Below are 22,397 nucleotides of genomic sequence, written 5' to 3'. Positions count from 1 at the left end.
CACAATAAAAATGAGTAACATACAAAAAAAGAGAACATTCAAACTTACAATCAGATTTTTTTGTTCATTTTGCAAATTAATACCGATCACGTTAACACATCAGTTTGTTTGCCAAATCCAAAAATAGCATTTGTAAAGTCAACAAAAAGCATTAAAAAAAAATCTAATTCAAGATAATACACCAGGATTGTTGACTGCTTTATTTACAATTCAAGGCAGATCTAAAATACAGTTAAAAAAACAAGAACACCCTGCACAATCTAAGGAGTTCCAAAACTATGTATTTATGGGGCTCACTTTGATTGGCACTGCCAGGAAGATATTTACAAGTGTTTGGGATAAGCTCCAGCTCCCCTGCGGACTAGCGGTTCAGAAAATGCATATATTTAAGCGCTTCAGTTGTTTCCAACCTTTTTACCACTCTCATTTGAATGCATTTTCTAGCTGCTGCCATCTTGTGCCAAAAGGTGGTAGTGATCAAGAATCAGTAACGAATATTGACGGTAAATATTTAATTATTTCATCTTTTCTCAAAAAGATAAACAAAATGCCTTTTTTTTTTTTTTTTATTCTGGCAAAATATCACATCATGATGAAAATAAGACTATGAAATATGAATATGAATGCATGTTGAAATAAACACTCATGGGTTATTAACATAAAACTACCAGTGTGGTAACTATGAAGTGCTGTTTCCGCATTTTATTGTAAAAAATAAAATAAAAATCAGTCCAACCATCTTTTTGCGAAAGTTTATAAGTGTCAATGTCAAGGGAGAGACTGGACGATGATGATTTTCTCGTTGATACAGAAACGGTGCAGCACGCTGAGCAGATTCTCCCCGCAACGCGACACTTGCCTCTCCATGGCCAGACGGAAATCCTCCTTCACTCCTTTGGTGATCCCTCTCGTCACTGTGTGGTGTCTACACGTGAGAACAAAGATAAACAAACGATCATTGCGTTTAGAAACCAAACGTTTGAATGCTTACAAGAGACCAATCGGCAGTACACATGAAACATAAGCACAAATGAAATGAGACCAAGTGCTGTGAAAAGAAAAACTAACTGCACAACCAGAACGACATCATCTCAACTAACAACGGTGATGACCACAAAAAGATGAGCGATGGCTCAAATCAACCAAACGGCGACGACGACTTGTTCGAAATGATTGGCCCAAATAAAAATCTGGGGGGGGGGGTCTGGGATGACAGGCCTTGCAGTTGGGAATGAATGGTGACTGGTGCTGGTAGGGGGGGGTGGGGAGGTATGGGCACTGTGGTAGGAGGGGCCCGGGGGTACCTGTCCATCGTCTGCACCCCTTGGAGCAGAAGGGTGTTTAGCTCCAACCCCAGGGTGGGCCTAGGGTTCCTGAGGGACAGCAACATTCAAACACTCGGTCAGTGCGGCTGCATTTAAGTGTGCTAAAGTTGAAATTGATAAGATTTTTTTACATACAGTATCTGGCAAAAGTACAACCTTGACATTTTTGCAAATATTTCATTATATCTTTTCATGGGACAACAGAGAAGAAATTAGGCCCAATATGGACAATTTCCCCTAGGGGTGCGCTCACTTTTGTTGCCAGTGCTACCACATGAGAACATATAATTAAATATCTACAAAAACGTAACGGTGTACTCTGTTTTTCAAGATACTGTAAAACCCTTCTTTTTTTATAAGCCCGCTCCTATGACAGATTATTTTCAGCTAAGGTACTCGAAAAGGCTGATTATCAAGTTGACCTCTCTAAACAACACAACGAAACCTGGGGTACGCCGGACCGGATGCCGACTGATAGGATGGGAGGAGCTTACTTAATCAGCATTCCCTGATTGGGCAGCAGCTCCAGCTGGATCCTCCCTCCCTCGGGGGTACGCAGGTATGCAAACTCCTCCAGCATGTCGATGTCTGACAAAGGATGTGAGTTCAAGGAAAGTAACGTCCACGTGGTACTGTTTTGATTTTTTTTTTTTTTTGGTCCAAGTCAAATTCAATCAAAATCAGGGTCAAATTGGACTAATTTTAGCCATTTGATAGCAATAATATATATTTTTTAAGCGTTAAATGTCTTTTTGTCCGTCACCTTGTTTGATGTTTGTGTTTATTCAACAAGGGAACTTACGGAAGAGTGGAACCAACGTGGAGTAAATATTTTTCACAGGAAAATACGTTCAAATATACATTTTGGATAAATGCTAAAAACTTTAATTAATAAAAATAATAAATCACTAAAATTACCAATAAAAAATGTTTGTTAATTATCGAACCTCGTGGCATTATGGGAGAAAGTGCTACGTTTTTAGCATTTAGCCTACAAGTAGTGATGGACAAATGAAGCTTATAAAGCACTTGAGATATTTTTTGACTCCTCTTCATGACGCTTCATTTTCCCATCACTACCTACAAGTATGTTTGAACGTATTTATGAGTATGTTCAAATGTACGTTTTTGCAAATATGCTCAAATGTATATAAATATGGTTGATTAATTAATTACTTAACTAATTAATGCATTAATTAATAATTAACTCATTCACAGCCAGACGGCTATAAACGTCAAAAATACATTTGAACTATTTCTATTAGTTTAACATTTTTTTCCACTCTTGTTGAAAATCTAGATTTTTTTTTATTGTACATTTAGTTTTGTACATGAAATTTGTGATTAATCGCGAGTTAACTAGTGAAGTCATGCGATTAATTACGATTAAAAACTTTAATTGCCTGATGCCCCGAATTTTTTATAATATTTTCTTTCTTTTAATTCATTCACTGCCGTTGAAGGCTATAAACGTCAATTAGTAAAAAAAATTGTTAATTTTTTTCCCCTACTTTTGTTAACAAGAGTATGAAAACCTAGATTTGGTTTGTATATATAGAACATATAGAATTTGTGATCAATCCTGCGTTAACTAGTGAAGTCATGTGATTAATAACAGTTTTAAAAAATGATCGCCTCTTGCCCCTAATTTTTAATAATAAAAAAAAAAAAAGAATTTATGGCAGTGAATGAGTTAATTAATTAATTAATTATTTTAATGTTCACTCCACAGTGGCAGTTCCACACTTCCATATGATCAAAAACACAAAAAGATAAATGTTCCCTTTTTGCCAAGGATCAATCAATCATCTCAACACAACATAAAAATTGATCGCGAACATACCACATTTGCATGGAAAATAAACAACAGTATGTACGGCTTGAAGAGAACCACGGCAGGATACTGGTGACATAGTTGAAGAAATTCTCATACTGCAACCCGCCTTGCTGACAAATCTTATCCACGGCTTTTAGAAACAGCATCTCGCCTTGTGGCCAGTCGTACTGCAGGAGGACCACCACATGACCCAGCGACAGGTCATCTCGGTTGTCTGTAAAGGCTCGCGGCTGGGCGGCCCAAAGAAGGAAATGGCGGATCAAGAGGTTGTTTTAGTGCGCGAATGTCTGCAACTGTACAATGTGGACATACTGTACCTTGAAGCAGGCCAACATGAGCTGGAGGCAGAAAGGTAATATGGCGTTGCTGGTGCATGGGAGCAATCTTACATCATGACCTAATTTCGACAAATTAGCATTCATAAGATTTTGTTGTTGGTCAAATCACCTACTAAAACAATCAAAAAAAAAATCAATAGCTTACATTTCTTCAATTTGGTCTTGACTTTTGTCTGATCTTCAGAGGGCTTTGTTGGTTCATGGTTTGGCGGTACCAGTCCACTGACAACATCAAGAAGCTTCTCACAGGCCAACTGAAAAAAAAAAAAAATGAAAAAAAGATGATATCCACCTTGGGGCAGAAGGAACAACTCGTATTGTAAAAAAAAAAAAAAAAAAAGCATGCTTGTGCCTACCCGGTATTCTCCGAGTGCGTAGTGGCAGGAGGCCTGCTGTATGAGTGCCCTGTGGTGCTCCAGACTGGTCTGACCCGAGGGACTCTGCTGGCCTGACTGTGGCTGCTGCACGGCGGCCATCTGGTGCAGGCTGGACAGGGCCTTACGGTATTGACCCTGGAAGATGCAGGATGAACACTCATTTATCACGCAAGATGATGGACAGATGGAAGGATGTTGTTAAGAGTAATCATTATTTGTTGAATTGCTTCTTGCCTGGTATATGATCATGTCAGTGAGAAAAATTCGGAACCACAGCCAGCTGTCTGTCTTCCAAGAGGCACAAATCTTCTTGAATTCTGTAAAAATAATAAATTAACCCAAAAAACATGGTGGCATAATCGTTCAAAAATCAAAGTGAGTGCCCCGCTCCAAAGGTTTACAACTGCCGCAAGATGGCGGCAAAGCACTACTCTAGTCAGGGATGGGTGACTGGTGCCATGTGGCAGCATGACCACACTAAGTGGCCCCTTAACTAATTTTCAAAAAATAAATACATAAAGAAATAATAATACTAATAATAAAATATCTGTTTATTAATTTATTTATTTTCCAACCTACAAAATTGATCCAAAAACAATGAAAAAAAATTCATTAGATGTTTTTTCACGAAAAACGGTGTGGTAAATGAGGGGGGGGGGGGGAATCCTGACCCCCACCCCCTCCCAAAAAATATTTAAAAAATATATATATATTGAAAAATATGTGAGTTCACGGCTGCCAAACTGCATATGTATTGACTATAGTTTTAAACTGTAATATCACCATTCACCACTAGATGGCAGACATAGCTTAGTTGTGATCATATTGGGTCTTATGCCGCCCTATAGTGCACTATACAGCATTTGGTCTAATTTTTTTACAGATTTGGAATTATATGCAGAATAAACATAGTACCCCCAACAATGTTAAAATTTTGAGTGTGTTGATTTTTGTGAAAAAAATGCACAAAATGCATTCTTGCACATAATATTGGTTTGCTGTTCAGCAGTTGTGTGCAGTCCTTGAATGCCAAATGTATTAATGGGAAATATTTTTTAAACATATATTTAGCACGTATGCGTATATTTTGTCTATATATACATGGCATTTTGCCATACACCTGGTTAGAAAGCAATACTTTTATTGAATAATGGAGCATGAAGACACGTCAGAGCAGAGGAGATGATTACCAGTTTCAAGGCTGTCATGAGAGTGAAGAAGGTCCCAGCTTTCCCTCGCCGTATAAAAGCCCTCCAGAGTCTCTGACCAGTTGGGCATCTCAGTCTTGTTCACCAAGATGTTTCGGCCACGCACCTTTCCCAAGCCTTCCTCATCATCTGAGCTCTGGAATAACACACACGCAGGCACACGTTGGACACTGTAAATAACAACCCCGTTACGGAATAGCAGTGGTGTATGTTTGCGTCATGCTCACAATGGTCTTCTCTCTGCCATCAGCCATTTTTCGCTTCTTGTGTGCGTGTTTGACTGCCCCTCTCTCCATGTCCACATCATTGTACACTGAGCTAAAATCCTCCACTAGAATCCACGGGCCCAAATTCAGAGCATTCACGCCTGAAAAATAAAACCAACAGGTTTCATTTAGTGAAGCGTAGTGACTCAATGTGTGCGTAGCGATGAAGACCGACCTTGGAACAGCGCTGGCTGTACAGTTGAGACGTAGAGGAAGGCGTTGCGAAAGAGGACGAGGGCGGTGCAGATAACCACCTGACTGCAGCAGCGGGCTCTGGTGTCTCCCTCCAGGCTCGGTAAGTAGCGACACAGCTCCTTCACTCTTTGGAGTAAGTCAATATAGCTCCTACAAAATAAAGGTTAAAAATGCAACTTTTAGTAACTTCACAACAATCACAGGACATAGTTTATAGAGGACCAAACCTGTCAAAAATAAAATAAAAAAACAGATATTCAAAAAAACATAATTTAAAAAATTAAATACAAAAGGAATTATATAAATGGAAATAAAAACTGTAAGACAAAAATAGATAAATATATAAATAAATATAAAAATAGGATTAAATCTCAATCAATCATTAAAAATGCTCTGCTCTCATTTATTTATTTCAAAGTGAGCATGAATTGCGTCATCAAAAGTTATTCAAATGAGGGGGCGGTCTTAAGTGTGTCTTGGGTTGAGCACTGTATTTTAATAACAGCATACTTATAGTATTAGCGTCGGTAAAGCAAAAAACTTGTATTCAACTCAAAATGATAAAAAATTATCCATCTTTTTTTGTTGCATCTACATATCACTTACCAGCAAACTGATGGTAAGTGATAGCCTGGCAAGCCACACCGTCTAGACAGGCGTCCATAGCCAGCGATTCGGCACCGGCCGAAAACAGGCCGGCCAATCAAATTTGTTTATTTGCGTGACGTCTCTCTTCGGCTAGTAGCCATGTTGGATTTTTACTCCGTAGAAGAATAAGAAAAAGAAATAAAAGACTTCCACGAGTCGCTTTTCTGACGTCACTTCGCTCTTCGCTCATTGGTTAATTCCACTGTCTCTTAGCTCAGGTTTGCCACGCCCTAGAAATGCGACTGATAGGGCGGTTGATTTCCAGGCTAGGTAAGCGAGACCTTCAAAATATTCAAATAGACCACAACTTTATGATTGGCTGGACAAAATTAGAGCACCTCCCACACTACCATTTGAAGAACCACTGACGTGATATCTAATATTCTTTTACCGGTAAACTGCCTACCTCTGTCCTTTATCTCCCTGCCACTCGCATCGAGCGCCGACGACTGCAAGGAGGTCCAACAGCCTCTCCCAAGGTTCGGCGACCACTGAAGACTTTTCCGACAAGCCGTCAATGACGTACCGCTGCGAGCCACGGGAGACACTGGGAGACTTTAGGGGACCGCCGTCTTGAGACGCTGATGGAAAATATAAAAAGACAAAGCTGAATATTAATAATGTCACAATAAATAAAACCACAGCAGCAGTCACGAACACACTGATCTGCTTCACCATTTATCTGTCCGTCGGGTGAAGGTCCTCGGGTGACATAACCGATGTAAAACTCGGCAGCTTTCAGGATGTATTTTTGCATCAAGCTGGCTGGCAGACGCATGTCCATGTTGTTTATAACCAAAGGAAGGACGTCACACACTGTAACGCAAATGACAGTGGAACCTCTAAACTAGAATGCACTGAACTTTGCATGTGTTTTTTTAACACAAGAAAAACATCAAGTATTAATTCAAGTGTTCGCTAACCAAAAAGTTTCCTGAAACAGTTGATGGGAGATTCCACTTTCTCAGATGTCTCTGCCTCCAACAGTGTTTCACCTAGACTCACCTATATACACAAGAAGAGCATGATTCAATTTGAATTCATTGTCAAATTGATGACCCTCATAAATCTCATACCCCGTGTTGGACCACAGACTCTGGAAAGCGTTTCAGTAGGAGCAACAACATCTCTGCCTTCTCCAAAGTGTTAAAGCACTGCTCCGTTGCCTTCAGCAACATCTCACACTGTATACGACCAGGCAGTGTTTCAAAAAGCCCTGGTGGAGACAAACACATACCCCCTCAAAATATGCTTTAAATATTCAAGGAGAGTATTATAGCATGCAAACAAACACACACTTCTCTCACCTCGAAGGAACTGCGAATGTTTGTCCTGAGCATCACTGCGCAAAGCTGCTGTGATGACACTGATCTCACGCCACACAATGGGTTGATCTGGAAAATTTAAAAACCTAAAAAATATTTTAATAAGTGCTGCGGCCTAAGACACGAACCACTGAGCATGTACACTAAAACTCACATGTCATACAGCAACCTCCCAGCACAAGATGTCCTTTCTGCATTGCGTTCAATGATGTACATTTCATACTGTGGAGGAAAATGAGGTTAGTGAATCGGGTACACTTCATTAAAAAGGACTGGAGGTGAAGTGAACTGAAAAAAAAAGCATTGTTATATTTTTATAAGCAGAATACCGGCTACAACATTTGTTTAGGATTTCTTTGAATTATGCAAGTATACCTAATGAAAAGAAACAACATATAAGCATGCCATTATTGTACTATTATAAAAATCAGCAGGTGTGTTAGACATTACCTGTATGTTGAAGTCGGCAGGGTAAAGCGTTCTGGCAGTTATGAGCCAGGCTTTAGCCGCACAAGGGTCATCAGGAACAAGCTCCCGAGCTCTTTTGACCAAAAACTCGCAGTCTTTTTGCGCTGACATTTGTGATGTGCAGTTAATTGTCTCGAAGGCGACAAATTAGCTCCAAACGCAGCTCTCGTTTTTGCCCAACTCTGTCATATAGAATTATTGTGTCATACAATTCGTAGCGGGCGCAAATAACATTTCCCAGGTTAAGGACAATCTACCACACGCAAACTATAAGGCTAACGTTAGCATTACCAAGCTAGTGCTTTGGATTATTTTAGCTGGCTAATGTCATTTCTGTTCCAATTTAGACCTATCGATAACAGTTAAGATGCATGCGTTGGCGTTTGATGTTACACGCATTGTAAAAGAGACGATCAATTCATATATATATATATTTTTAAATTATTCCAACCGATCGGTCATTTCAGGGCTTGTTGATTACGTCACACAACTGTCGTAAATGCTGTACTTTACGGCCTTTATAGACAACGACTGGGGGAAAAAAATAAACAAACATGCAACTAACCCACGCACAAGAAAAAAATTAAATCAACCTGCTGGAAACGCTCTTTTGAACACAGCAATTATATTACTATTACGCAATACGTTTTACAAAGTGACCTTGTAGATAGGTTAGTATTTCAAGCGAATGCCGACATGCGAACTAAAACAGCACAATGCGAACTACAGCACACACTCTCATGCAGTAAGCCCATGAGAAACAAACAACCAAAGCAGCAAATTGATTGCATTATGCTCTGATTGGTGGAGGGATCAGGGAATAATAATAATAACAATAATAATAATAATAAAACACGACTAAATTAATGTACAGGTGCTGTAATTCAAATCTATCCAAAATACTTGAATGTTATACTAGGTATTGTTTTGCATAAACTACTACATTGTCACTAAAACCTAGCAATATTGTAGCTTGCAGCGCTGTTATTGGTTTTGTGTAAGTGACATCTAGTGGAGAAATCCACAAATGGCAGGTTTGAAACAGCCCCGTTTACACACAAGTTTCTCTTTGGAAAGATTACATATGATATTAAGACCACATCAAGATCCAGATATCTCTTTCTTATTAGGAAAATATAACAAACATCGTCAACAACCATGCATTTACTGCTAGTCGCAAAATACAATATTACGTCATAAAACATTCAAGTTACATATATATCCACTAGATGGCGATAACGTAATACAATAGTCATGACAGCGCACACGATTCAGACAGAAGAAGGGCGACCTGTTGCAGTGGGCTGCAGGCACGACCTAGACCAGTGGCCTATTTCCTCTGCAGGGAAGTAGGCAGGTTGCTCTCCACCTGTCGGGGGGAGGACAGGACAGTCCACATGACAGGTAAGGGCACCTATTAAGGCCGCGATTTTCTAAACGTTAAGGCTCTGTCTTTGGCGCTTGACGTTCAATGTCCGTCCAATGTCCACAAACTGTCATCATGCAGCGCCTTGTCCATTTTGAATCTGGCAGTTTAGCCACTTAGCATGCTAAACTGACACGCCGTGATTGTAACTGAATATATTCTGTAATTATTAATCTTGATTGTTCGTTCGTGCAAGATCGGTTGAGGTTGTCGAGCTAGCAGGCGGGGTAGGCAATCGCGTTTAGATTGTTAGCTCCGGAGCATTTGGTGAACTTTAACCTCCGGGTTTGCATTCTTTCCACATACATTCGCATTGCACCTTTGAATCTGTAATATTTTACGACTATTTGCTTTCACGAAGCTTTTCTTTTCTTTTTCTTTTTCTTTTTCTTTTTGTTCAGGATCGAAAACTGGCATGACTGGACAAACTGCAAGGAAGCAGAGGGCGTGTTTGCAATCGATCGAAGACATTAAGGTAGCGGAGCTCTTAGCGTCAACATTACTTAAGCCAAAGTATGCACAATGATGCACGAATTTATGCTTTATTTTGTTTGCACGGTAAGCGTCCAGCCGCAACTATGTGAACTGTATTGTAGTAGTTTATGTGTTCATTGTCTCGGGGATGAGTAAATAATCTGGTCAGACCTGTGTTTAAACGTATTCCTGCCTCATTGTGCCCCATATTTGTCCATGCATGTATTGGAATTTAAGATAATAGGTGTTATTTTGGGGACTCATAATGTCCTCACTGTCTTATCCCAACTTTCAACATATTTTTTTTTTTTAGCAGAATCTTCCTCTTGAATTTTAGCTTTGGGCTTTTTGCACAATAAAAGCTGAATAGTATTGCAATTTGTCGATTTTGTCACTTATGGGCATGCCTAAGATGTTTGCTAAGTTGTGTAATAAGCCCTATTGGCAGTCAGGTGGCGGGACAGGCAGGCTGCTGAGGTTAAACAGTTCAACTTCCTGGAAGTCTATGGCAGGAAGCATCAAACATACAGTACAGGCCAAAAGTTTCGACACACCTCGTTCATTATGTTGACTTTATTTTCATGACTATTTACATTGTAGATTCTCACTGAAGGCATCAAAACTATGAATGAACACAGGTGGAGTTATGCACAGAAAAAAAAGGTGAAATAACTGAAAGCATGTTAGTTTCTTCAAAATAGCCACTCTTTGCTCTGATTTTTTTGCGCACTCTTAAAATCAAAATTGCTCGGTATTGATATGTGTACCTGTACGCCGTACTCTCTTGTCTGAAAATATTGCCTCTGTGTCATAGCAGGTGTTTATCGAGGAGAGCAGTTCTAATGTGATGCTCAAGGAGCACTGAGTCTCCCTTATCGCCATGGACACTCCATCAGCCCAAACTCCCCGACCGCCGGCCTCTTTGGCCAAAGGAGGGCACCCCTTGCTTTCTACTGGTCCTCTGAGCGCCATCCTGGGACCTCAAGGAAAGCATTACGTCTGCGGCTCCATCGCGGCTTTCACCAACATCATGGTGACCTTCCCCATCCACAAGGTTCTCTTCCGCCAGCAGCTACACGGCGTGCTGGCGTTGGAGGCGGTGCGGCAACTCCAGAGGGACGGCCTCAGGAATCTTTACAGGGGGTTGCTCCCCCCACTGCTCCAGAAGAGCACCACCGTGGCCATCATGTTCGGCTTGTACGAGGACTTCTCCCGAGTTCTTCTGTTGCGGGCCGATGGCAGCGGCATGCCGGAGTTGGTCACGCGAAGCTTCGCCGCTGCGCTGGCGGGAACGGCCGAGGCCTTCCTGGCACCTTTTGAGCGCGTGCAGACGCTCCTTCAGGACCACCGGCACCACGGACGCTTCAACAACACGGCCCACACATTCAGGACGCTTCTGACGGAGTACGGTTTTCGGGAGTGCTACCGCGGCTTCGTGCCAATAGTGCTCCGCAACGGCCCCAGCAACGTGCTCTTCTTCGGGCTGCGAGGACCCATAAAGGAACAGCTCCCCGAAGCCACCAGCCGGGCCGGTCACCTCGTTAACGATTTTGTATGCGGGGGCGTTTTGGGGGCGGCGCTCGGCATCATGTTCTACCCGTTAAACGTGATCAAGTCGCGGGCTCAGTCTCGGGTGGGCGGAGCCTTCCAGCCGTGCAGGGAGGTGCTGCTCACGGTGTGGCGGGAGCGAGGCGGGAGCGTCGCCAGGCTGTTTCGGGGCGCCCACCTCAACTATCACCGCTCACTCCTCTCCTGGGGCCTCATCAACGCCTCCTACGAGCTGCTGCTGAAGCTCATATGAGAGTGCGAGGGAGAAACGCGTGGCTCATCTAGTCAGGAGGATGAGGACGTATGAACAAAGTGAGACGGGGCGGCGTCGGATATTCCCAGAGAGATGACGTTGCACGTTGAGCTCACCGCCCACGAGCATGTTTGTGTACGTGTCACGCAAGTTCAACTATACACAAGGGTCCAATGGGAAAAAGCCTTGTTTTTCCTCTTTGTGTAAAACTTCCAACTCAGCACCTTTTTTTTTTTTTTACAGTATCAAGCAAAAGTTATTTGAGGAGTTTTAAGTGTTGTGTGTGCGTGTGTTGTGTGTGTTTTGTAGTTTTTTTGTTTTTTTTTAAGCGTACCCCCCCCCCCCCCCACCATACCCAAAATACACCAAAAAAAATTCTTGCCAATAATATGTTCTATGCGGCCCCACTAGTCTAAATACGGTATTTTGGTTAATACTGCGTTGCTCAGTTCTCGGGTAACAACCAATCACAGCTCAGCTTCAGAAAACAGGTGAGCTGTGATTGGTTGTTGCTTGAGTGCTGATAACTGTGATGTCGTCTTCCGTCTACAGGAAGTGGGGAAAATGGCCGCCACTGAGATCGATTAAAAAGGGCTGCATAACTCATATTCCACTAATATAATATTAATCAAAATGTCATGTTTAGACGAGTGAGGTCACATATAATATATAATTTTCAAGAAATGTTTAAGGTTGACTTTCCTTTAGGAACCAGCACTAAATTGTCCACTTCACCATTACAGAATTGTCCAAAATTTGAATAAAATGATTTATTTCTCCTGATGGTTCATTTGAGCCACATTCAAGGAGTAAAAAGTTAATATTTTGTCCAGAATTAATTTGGCAACTTCTTTATTATTCATGTACAATAAATACCTTTTAAAAACAATGTTTTCCACTTTTGTTTTCTGGGTTTGGTCAGCAAACTGAGCCCTGATTGGTCAATACCTACTTCCTCAGCACAGGTGACGTCATCTTCAGGTGACAGCAAGTGAAAAACGTAGTTTTTAAAGGTATTAATTGAGCATGAAATATAATGAAGTTATCAAATTAGTTCTGGACAAAATATTCACTTTTTACTACCGAAAATGGCTAAATGAGTCAAGTATCCCCTTAAGCAGCAAAATCCATTGTTTTTATAGATCTTGGGGCGGCCATTTTGCCACTTGCTGTCAGTTGGAAATCACTTCAATGTTGCTCAGGTAATGGCCAATCACGACTCACCTGTTTTCTAAAGCCGAATGGTGATTGGTTGTTACCTGAGCAACTGTGATGACATTTTCAGTTGACAGCAAGTGGCAAAATGGCCGCCCCCCTCAGGCAGTTTGCAATGGGTGGATTTTTCTGCCTACTTACTATTTCACCAACTCAATATTAATCAGAATGTGTTGTTTAGACTCGTGGGGCTTTAAAGAACATGTAAAGAACATTTTGGGGTTGACTTCCCTTTTATGTGTCCATCTTGTCAGTACCTTTTCAGCCATATTTGAACGTCAGCAGCCATAGACTAATCCAGTCATAATCATGAATTACTGCTGTATTAGTATTTATTATTAGGAAAGTATTTAATATAATGAGCTCAAAAGCTCCACCCCCCCCCCTTTTTTTTTTTTTTTTTTTTTTTTAGTATTTGTCACTGTCATTTATTTTGGGCTCTCCACTCTCTCCGAAAAGATGTCCTTCCTTATGTCACGCTTGCGCTCCTCCGCTGTCTGTAACATCTGTTGACATAATGGGCTCACATTTCACACTCGAGTAGCCGCAGCCAGTCAGCACGCAGCCGTCCCTGACCGCCCGGAGAGGCGTACAGGCGGCGCTGTTTGGGCGCACGGAACCATAATGGCGGCAGAGGAAAATGTTCAGTGGCACAAAAAGCCCAAGCTGCCATGTAAATGGACCACTTGGCCTATTTCTTAACTGCTTTTCATTTTTCAACAGTCTACAAAGTGTTGCCTTTTATAAGGTTGGGCTTTATGAACACGAATGCTTTTTTTTCCCGTTAAAGCACAAACGGTTCAAGCCGTTCCTCACAACCAAATAAAATGTCGTAAGTCAATCTGAATGTTGTTGTGTTGTTTCTGTGGGATACAGTGAGTCATCAGTTCATTTCTTCATTCCTGTAAATGGCGAGCATGAAGTCAGTTTTCTCCTTCTGAGGGCATTTTCAGCTCCTCTGTGGAACCCAAAGCCACAAAAATAAATCATTGATGCGATTTCACCAAAACAATACAATTGGACTCATTTTGTTCCAAAATGGTCATTTTAGAAAACCCATTACTTATTACCTTCCCAATCCTTACACAAGACTAATTTACTATGCGTACTTGGTGATTAACAACGAAGTAAACACCGGACATGTTTTTTCTTTTTACAGAAACTAATCACATCACCATGAGAACGTATTTTCGACATGTGCCCCGCTGCAGACTTTCTAGATTACTCAATCAAAAAGTCAGACAGATAAAGATCAGATTAAGGGCAATCTGACTCGGAGGGGCGACTGTCTCAGGATGGAAGGCTGAGCTGCTGTGGTTACAAAAAAAGCCTCTTCGCTCAAGTGTTTCTTTTCATTGGGACAAAATTGAAAGCTCTGTGCTTTAAGGAAGTGTCGGCTATACTACTGTAAGTGTTCTCAATTGACGACGTGCATTCCCTGACTGCAACATTATATAAATCAATCAAAACAGAATACAATTTCAAGAGAGGACTTGAGACAACAATATTTTGATATCAATCCAAAGCTTTAAAGGTCAACTTGTCATTTATTCCCAAACACATTTCTTGGTACATCTGCATAATTGTGGGTACAGAAACATGACTGCGGACGAAATGTACAACTATAACCCAGAAGGAAAAACAAACCATGAGGAGACACTGGCACTGGTTTTATGCTTGAGCCTGTTCGATGCAACAGCAGCACATTATGAGTTCTACGTCCAGATGTTGGCACGCAAATGGAGGCTTCTATCAAGGATTGGTGGCTTTTTAACCCTGGAGAAGCCACGGGGTCAAATTTGGCCCCTATAAATTCTGCTACTGAAATAACAAAGACCTTTTTTTTTTTCAGCAGTGATTTTGTCCCTGTGTTTTTGTTTCCATTGGCCAAAGTGTGTTTGTACATTCAAAATCCAGTTCTAAAATGCAACAAATAAAACAAAAAAATTATATTGTTCAATGTAGCTGTGTATTTGATCGATTATTTTCTTAAATTCTAAATAGTTTACTGACAGTTTTTGTTATTCTGATTTTTCGAAATGATACCCCTAAATCCCAAAAGGGTCAAATTTCGCCCTAATCCTAAATTAGGGAATAAAGGGTTAAAATTGAAAAAACATATATTTTGGTGTTCAGTGAATTTATAGCAGTCATTTAATGTACAATTCATAATTTTCCAAAGAAGAAAAGGGTTCTTGGGTTCTCCAGGGTTAAACATGAACTGTCACCTGTCTTGCTTTTTCCAATTTGTATCATTTAGCTTGTATTAGCAGACGTTAACCCCCCACCCCCATAAAATGTAAACAAGCAGATGACGCTAACACGTGACAACTCACAGATATCAGCATGGAGTCTTTATATTGACAAATTCTAACTTTGTTGAACGTTGCAAGTGATTGAGAGACACAGGCCAACATTTCCAACAAAGAAAGCACCCATTATTTTTTTACATAATGCAGTTACTGTTTTCAATGTTGGCACAAGACAAAAGGAGAATAGAGAGATGAAGAGTTTGCATAGCCATAAACTAAGACATAAACGTACATTTTGGACCTCGGTGCACAGCATTCGTCACTACTGTACCCAAAAAGGAAAGCAAAGGGGAGACAGTTGTGGTTAAGTGTTTTAAGACTTTGGATCATTGCTACATCAAACATCGTCAACAGTCACTTTTCCGATTTGCCAAAATATTTCAACATAAAGACGTTCCCTTGTTTTACGCCAAGGTCCTTTCTCTCACATTTCCAGAAAATATATGCTGTCTTTATATACGTATATGCTGTCCTTTGGATGAAAACTACATTATAATACTGCATAATGCTTGACTGACGAGAGTGTCTTTAAAGATGCTCAGTAGGAACGGAGGAAAGTGTAGAAAAACACTTAACACAAGGTTATGTGTCTTAAAAAAAAAGGTGCAATCTGTAACAGTCAGAAGTACGCTCCCTGATTTGTAATGGTACTATCTAATCCAAGTTATATGTTACCGTTCTGTTGGAAAAAAACAAACTCTTCAAAAAGGTGCAAATCTGCACGTATAAAACAAACTGGTTCATTTTTGTGCATTTGTGATTGTTCTTAGTAAATTGGACTGCTATGTGTTATAAATAAAAAAGGGACAATTTACAGATTACACCTTGTGAAGTGAATGAATCAAAGTTAATATAATACTGTAGTAAATATAAGATTTAAAAAAAAATCCAGTGACATCCACAATTTCATATTTTGTAACCACCAGAGACCTGAACATCACAGACCATGGTGCAAATACTGTAAAAAATAAATACATAAATACATACATGGGCAATTCATCCTTACATACATACACAGGTTGTAATAAAATAAGAGAAATATAAGAGTTATAAAACTCATATGTACAAATGCATAGTCCATACGCATCCACAAAGAGGCCAGGCTAAGTTTCCTCATTTAGGGTTTCGTGTTTTCATGTAGATATGCGTGGTGTGCATGTGCATGGCACTTACTGTACAAGAACAAAGGGTTGATACCTCTCGTACCTCTATACTCTAAAAATAATTGGGTAAAAAAATAACCCAATTATGGGTCAAAAAATGCACAGATCCTCAGCTTGGGTCAATTTGATCCAACTTTGAGTCAAAACTTGGGTAAAATTGTCTAGTTGGGTCAAAAATTAGGTCATTTTGTATAAAACAACTCAGAAAGTTGGGTCAGACCCTCCACTTGGGTTAATTTGTCACAACTTTTGGTCGAAAATTGGGCCATTTTGTATAAAACAATCCAAAAAGTTGGGTCAGATCCTTTGCTTGGGTCAATTTGACCTAACATTGGGTCAGCATTTGGGTCATTTAGTATAAAACAACCCATAAAGTTGGGATAGATCTTCTACTTGGGTTAATTTGACACAATGTTGGGTCAAAAATCAGGTTATTTTATATAAAACAACCAAGGAGATCCTCTACTTGGGTCAAAAATTGGGCCATTTTATATAAAACCCAGAGATTTGGGTCAGATCCTTTACTTGGGTCAATTTGACCCAACATTGGGTCAGAATTTGGGTCATTTTGTATAAAACAACCCATAAAGTTGGGTCAGATCCTCAACTTGGTTTAATTATTTGACCCAACTTTGGGTCAAAATTGGGTCACTTTGTATAAAACAACCCACAAAGTTGGGATAGATCTTCTACTTGGGTTAATTTGACACAATGTTGGGTCAAAAATCAGGTCATTTTATATAAAACAACCCAGGTGATCCTCTACTTGGGTCAAAAATTGGGCCATTTTGTATAAACAACCCAGAAAGTTGGGTCAGATCCTCTACTTGGGTCAATTTGACCCAACCTTGAGTCAAAAATTGGGCCATTTTGTATAAAACAACCCAGAAAGTTGGGTCAGATCCTCTACTTGGGTCAATTTGAACCAACCTTGGGTCAAAAATTGGGCCATTTTGTATAAAACAACCCATAAAGCTGGATCAGATCCTCAATTTGAACCAACTTTCTGGGTTGTTTTGCATAAAAAAGGATCAATTTGTATATAACCCCTAATGTTGGGTCAGATCCTCTACTTGGGTTAATTTGACCCAACTTTTGGTTAATAATTGGGTCATTTTGTATAAAACAACCCAGAAAATTGAGTCAGATTGATCCATAAATTGGATCGGCCCATTTTTTAAAAATCCATAATTGGGTTACTTTTGACCCCACTGTTTTTAGAGTGTGAATTCAGTGTCTTAACAGTCCGGCAGGTGAGAAGGTTAAAAGTTGAGGGGTACACCACTAGCAGTATCAGAGGAGACTAACGTGGGTGTCCGGAAGAGCTGTGTGAGCGCGAACACAGACGAGATGAGTACAGTGCAGCGTTTGGCAAGCAGCCTGACGCCGTCACCTTCTCCTTGGCTCTGTCCAGACCCGTTAAGGCCCCCACTCTTGCCCCCAGCACCAGTTCCAGCCGTCTCAACAGCCCCAACAAATTCTCGGTACAGAGCCACGATTTCTTTCAACTTGTCCATAGGCTCCTGGCTGTCGTCGTCCAAGCATGCGTTTTGGCAGCTGTCGCAGTCGGAGCACGAACTGGTTCGCATGCACGCCGCCGATAGCTGAACCAACGCACCAAAGCTGTTCGATAAAGACCGGAGGGCTTCGTCGGGAGCCCAGCCTACGCGTGTGGCCCGCTGACAACCGGACGCCAATCGTCGAGCCTCTGCTTGGAGAAGACTCCTCTCAGCCTCCGTCATGCTGGCGAGACTGCATCCCGTACAACAACTTGGCGTAGTGTCGCCTTCACTTCTGTTGTGATTGGGGTCGGGCTCCGCACCGTCCTGCTTCGACAGTGTGTTTGTTTGCATCTGTTCTGGTAACGCCCTTTCCAAGACCAACAAAAGCTGATCAATATCTTGTCGCAGGGAGGCAAAACCTCCTTTCAGGCCACCGTAGTTCTTGTTGGTAAGGGAATGAAGGGGACCCCGATGTGAGGTTGTCGGAGACACAGGGCATGAAACTAAGGGACTGAGTTCCGAGGAGGCGGTGGAGAAAGTAGAAAGCGGACGAGGGTTGTCCCTCAGCAGTGACAGGATGTTGGGATTTGGAGGGGGTGTGGCGGGCGAAGGGACGGGAGGCGGCCGTGTTGTTTTTGGACGCGTGCGGCGGGAGAACTCGTAGACAGTCAGCTCCTCGTCGAAGCTGATGCCGTCCTCGTTGTCGCCGCTGAAACAGTTGGCGTAAACGGTACGGCAGCCGCAGGCCTCCCGTTGCTGCGGAGGGGTGCCGTCTCCGAGAGAAGACGTTGGCGAGTCTCCGCCGATCTGCATGCTGGATATGCCTCCCATTCCAACCGCCGAGTGGGTCCGCGACTGAGGCTGCTCCGATGAAACGTTGTGTGCACTGTTGCTGGCAAAATTGAGATTTGGATGCGACCCATTCGTCCCGTTGAGCTTTCTCAAGTATGAGCTTACTTCACCTGCCTCCTTAATGGTAGCTATGACAACTTCAGCTCCATCCTCTAAAATATTCCCTCTCCCGCCTGATTTTGAAGCCACCGTTTCTTTATCCTTCACGGGAGTCTTGTTCGTATCAGACAACCCACTTGCTACGGACAAACCTGACCCAAAGCCAGATGTATCGCCATTGATTGAGTTGGTAGAGGGGTAGTCCAGAGTCCCTAAAATCTCCTGTGAGCGGGTCATGTACCAGGGAAGCGCTTGGATCTTCCCTCTAAGAGCTGAGGCAGATAATCTGCCTCCAAGGCTAGAAGAGCTGCTCCTAAGATCTGAGCCAGACCCGGATTGTCGCTCTTCTCTAATAACCGCCTTGGAGTTGTTGGAGGTGAGGGAGGCGGCAATTGAGGCGTCTGCGTTTTTGGGTGACAGGCTCTCGTGGCTCACAGAGACCCTTCTTGGTCCTGATTGGACGCTGCCATTGCGGCTGCTCCAAGGGTGAATACCATTTGGTGGACTCGTGCTGTCTTTAAAGATGCTTTTGTTCGGGTCTGTTGGAGAGACCGGGGAGCTGGCAACTAATGTTAAAGGGTGGAGAATTTTGGGCGAAGTGGGTTTTGGTGGTACTGGAGGGGGAGCAGATAACTTAGAACCTGAATTTGAGCGAGGGATATTTGGTGGTTTTTTTGTAGTGCCGTGACTTTTTGTCACTTCTGAAGGGTCTTTTTTGTCCGGAATGTATGTTTTGTCTTTGGAGATGACATTTTGCCCATTTTCTTTTGGCCTGTTTGCCTGTTCGTCCCTTGTTTGTAGTGCGGTGACTGGTAACGGTTGCTTGTTACATCGCACTGCAGTGATAAGCGGCAACCCTCCTGTGCCGTACGTGACTGACTTGAACTCCATAGTGTCCGGCTCCATTTCCAGGAGGTCAGACGAGAGACGTCCGCAGGCATCCCCATTGCAGTGGGCGTATGACTTCCCATGCTTCGGAGACTTTGGGGGAATGATCTGAGGTTTGGGAGGCAGCTGGGGTTTCGGTGCCAATGGCGGTTTAACCTTAACTTCAGGTTTCTCTGCAGGATGTGGTTTACGAGCGATATTTGTGGGATGTTTAAGCTCCTCTGCTTTCTTGATTTTAGGTTGGACTTTATTGAAAAGGGGTGAGGATGGTTCTTTTCCCAAAGCAGATGGAAGAGAATTCCAAGTTCCACTCAACCGGTTAGCATTCCTCCGATCCGCAAGCTCCACATCTGCAAGAGAGAAGAAATTATTATTTAAAGGTGCCAGTAATCGTATATATATTTTTCAATCATGTTTGGACCAGGGTTATTCTAGTTTTGGAATTTTTATTATAGTTAGTTTTTCTTTCGTTTTGAGTTTTATTTTTTTTAATTTAGTTAGATTCAATTAGTTTTCAGGGCAGCTCTGTTAGCTTTTAATTAGTTTTAGTTTAATTTTAGTATTAGTTTTCACACAAAAATGACTTGACACTTGGCACTCTTGATTTAAAGAAGCAATGGAAATTTAATCAATATCGATTGCACGAGCCTTCATCCTTAAACCAAGAGCACCATCTAGAGGAGTAAAAAATATATTGCAAGTGCTTCGTGAAGCTTCGTTTTCTCATCCTTAGCCATTGGAGCCAAAAGTCAAATGCAAAATTGATGCCTAGGAGTGACATCATCTGAAGGTGCTTTTCTATTGGCTGCTGCTAGATTATGTCACTTCTGTGCGACACACTTGCAAACATCCTGATTCTGATTAATATCGAAATAAATATAGTTATAGGGGAAGTCAACCGCCCAAAAATTCTTGACAATAATATGTTCTAGGCAGCCCTAGTAGTATAAATACGGAATTCTGGTTAATATTACGTTAGTGTAATATACGTTTTTATCAGTATTTATCAATATCAGAAGGCGGCCATATTGTGAATATGACATCACAGTTGCTCGGATCTAAGGTAACACCGAATCACAGCTCAACTTCAGAAAACAGATGAGCTGTGAATGGTCGTTGCCTGAGCCCTGAGCAACTGTGATATCATCTTCAGTCGACAACAAGTGGCAAAATGGCCGCCCCCTGAGATGGATAAAAACGTCTGGATTTTGCTTCATAACTCCATATTCCACAAATGTAATATTAATCAGAATGTCATGTTTAGACTAGTGAGGTCACATATAATATATTATTGACAAGAAATGTTTAAGGTTGACTTCTTCTTTAAAGTCACATTTAAAATCCACCCCAGAGGTTCATGTATCAAATTAATTCCCACAGACAAAAACAAAGTAGTTAGTTAGTAATGTACACGTTTCAGTTAGTTTTGTTTTTTTAAAAGCATTTTTTATATATCATTTATATTTTAATTTTGTTGTTTATATGTTTAATAAACAAAAAAACAAAAATGTTTTTTATTTTATTTGTGCAAATAACCTTGGTTTGGACAAATATCCATCAAGACCAAAAAAAAAAAATCCAAGCCAATACCGGAACAAATCATTACGTCATGAAGTTTTAACAAATACACATGTACAAACCCGAGAGATCTGGAACTGGCGGCGTGAATCTCTCCTGTGCATCAAAAAACTCCTCCTCAGACTCCGACACATTCTCTTTGATCAAAAGAGCTGCTTTAGGGTTTGGGGAAGGAGTTTGGAAAAGAGACTCTTCATCCTTGGAGAGGCGCTGCTCAGCTTGTCCCGCTTTGTGACCTGGTATGGAACTGGTTCGTATTGGTACTTTGGGAGGGGTCTTCTTCTTTCTCTTAATGGGCGCTCTCTCGAACGGTATGCTGTCAATCATTCTTAAATCTCTCGAACTGGGGATCTTAGAAATGCGTCTTAGTGCTTCCCTACCCCGCTCTTCCTCCTCCTCATCCTCCTCTTCATCATCACTAGTAGCCCCCGATGGGCTTGAGAGGAAGTCAGCTTTAGAGAGTTCAGCAAAACAAAGGCAAGAGTTGTCACTGACCCTGTAGTTGAGATTGGTTGGTCTTGATGGTCCTTGGAGGCGTTTTGGTTCCAGGAGGAAGGGCTGATGAACATCCAAAGTTTGGGGACTCTCTCTTGTGAGTGATCCATCCAGACGAGGGAGAACTATGACTGACGTACTGCTGTCCTCTAGGGCAGCACTCAACGAGCTGCTAGACAGGCTGGAAAAGCTGCTGGTCACCCGTAGGTCCGTGTGGTACCAAGTGGTCTCCGGATTCAGTTCCTCATTCATCGCTTTACGAAAACCGCTTCCTGAAGCACCTCGTTCCTCTTCACCCTCGTATTCTGTACCTTCTGTTGTCACTATTATCTTCACTTCCTGTTTGCCTTTTTGCTCCTCCCTCTCTTGTCTCTCTTCCTCTTTCCTCTTTTCTTCCTCCTCCCTCCGTCTTTCCTCCCAGTCCTGACTTGCCGGGTCATGGTGTTTGTAATTCTGAGAGTCCATCGGATCATCCTCATCTGTCGATTGATCCGAGTCACTGCAGCAGCGAGACACATAACCTAACACGATAAACCATATGTTAGGCAAATGTTGTGTCGGTTCATCATTATGTTAATCATGAGTGGCTTTTCTATCTCTATCCA

The 22,397-nt window shown here is 41.7% G+C and overlaps 3 protein-coding genes across 10 annotated transcripts in view; 1 reads left to right on the top strand and 2 right to left on the bottom strand.

Moving 5' to 3' along the window:
- Nucleotides 1-185: 185 nt before the first annotated feature.
- Nucleotides 186-8,500, bottom strand: ints10 (integrator complex subunit 10). Of its 2 annotated transcripts, XM_077578491.1 has the most exons (18): nucleotides 7,970-8,500; nucleotides 7,674-7,741; nucleotides 7,502-7,605; nucleotides 7,271-7,410; nucleotides 7,118-7,199; nucleotides 6,870-7,010; nucleotides 6,601-6,775; nucleotides 5,527-5,696; nucleotides 5,313-5,452; nucleotides 5,068-5,221; nucleotides 4,112-4,194; nucleotides 3,857-4,012; nucleotides 3,646-3,754; nucleotides 3,480-3,559; nucleotides 3,230-3,392; nucleotides 1,820-1,913; nucleotides 1,305-1,373; nucleotides 186-925 (listed from the first exon to the last, which is right to left on the bottom strand). In XM_077578491.1, the coding sequence occupies exons 1-18, from the start codon at nucleotides 8,096-8,098 to the stop codon at nucleotides 769-771; spliced, it is 2,214 nt and encodes a 737-aa protein (XP_077434617.1). In that variant the 5' UTR covers nucleotides 8,099-8,500; the 3' UTR covers nucleotides 186-768. The 2 variants fall into 2 exon arrangements, with proteins under 2 accessions (XP_077434617.1, XP_077434618.1); XM_077578492.1 differs by lacking the exon at nucleotides 1,305-1,373 and having other exon boundaries at nucleotides 7,970-8,499.
- Nucleotides 8,501-9,255: 755 nt separating this feature from the next.
- slc25a51b (solute carrier family 25 member 51b) lies at nucleotides 9,256-13,744 on the top strand. 5 transcript variants are annotated; one of them, XM_077578925.1, is made up of 4 exons: nucleotides 9,256-9,391; nucleotides 9,815-9,888; nucleotides 10,488-10,550; nucleotides 10,705-13,744. In XM_077578925.1, the coding sequence occupies exon 4, from the start codon at nucleotides 10,768-10,770 to the stop codon at nucleotides 11,686-11,688; it is 921 nt and encodes a 306-aa protein (XP_077435051.1). In that variant the 5' UTR covers nucleotides 9,256-9,391; nucleotides 9,815-9,888; nucleotides 10,488-10,550; nucleotides 10,705-10,767; the 3' UTR covers nucleotides 11,689-13,744. The 5 variants fall into 5 exon arrangements, with proteins under 5 accessions (XP_077435051.1, XP_077435049.1, XP_077435050.1 ...); XM_077578923.1 differs by lacking the exon at nucleotides 10,488-10,550; XM_077578924.1 differs by lacking the exon at nucleotides 10,488-10,550 and having other exon boundaries at nucleotides 10,702-13,744.
- Nucleotides 13,745-14,430: 686 nt separating this feature from the next.
- The window catches only part of frmpd1b (FERM and PDZ domain containing 1b), a 35,277-nt gene continuing 27,310 nt past the window's right edge, over nucleotides 14,431-22,397 (bottom strand). For all 3 annotated transcript variants that reach the window (XM_077578191.1, XM_077578190.1, XM_077578192.1), the window contains exons 16-17: nucleotides 21,360-22,313; nucleotides 14,431-20,069 (exon numbers count right to left, since the gene is read on the bottom strand). In XM_077578191.1, coding sequence (XP_077434317.1) covers nucleotides 17,641-20,069; nucleotides 21,360-22,313 — 3,383 coding nt within the window. In that variant the 3' untranslated portion in view covers nucleotides 14,431-17,640. The remainder of the gene's footprint in view (nucleotides 20,070-21,359; nucleotides 22,314-22,397) is intronic.

This window comes from Vanacampus margaritifer, chromosome 10 (genome assembly GCF_051991255.1).
Source record: "Vanacampus margaritifer isolate UIUO_Vmar chromosome 10, RoL_Vmar_1.0, whole genome shotgun sequence".
NCBI classification, from domain to species: domain Eukaryota; kingdom Metazoa; phylum Chordata; class Actinopteri; order Syngnathiformes; family Syngnathidae; genus Vanacampus; species Vanacampus margaritifer.
Note: the sequence above shows the minus strand (reverse complement) of the source record. Positions and strands in the feature narration are given on the sequence as shown.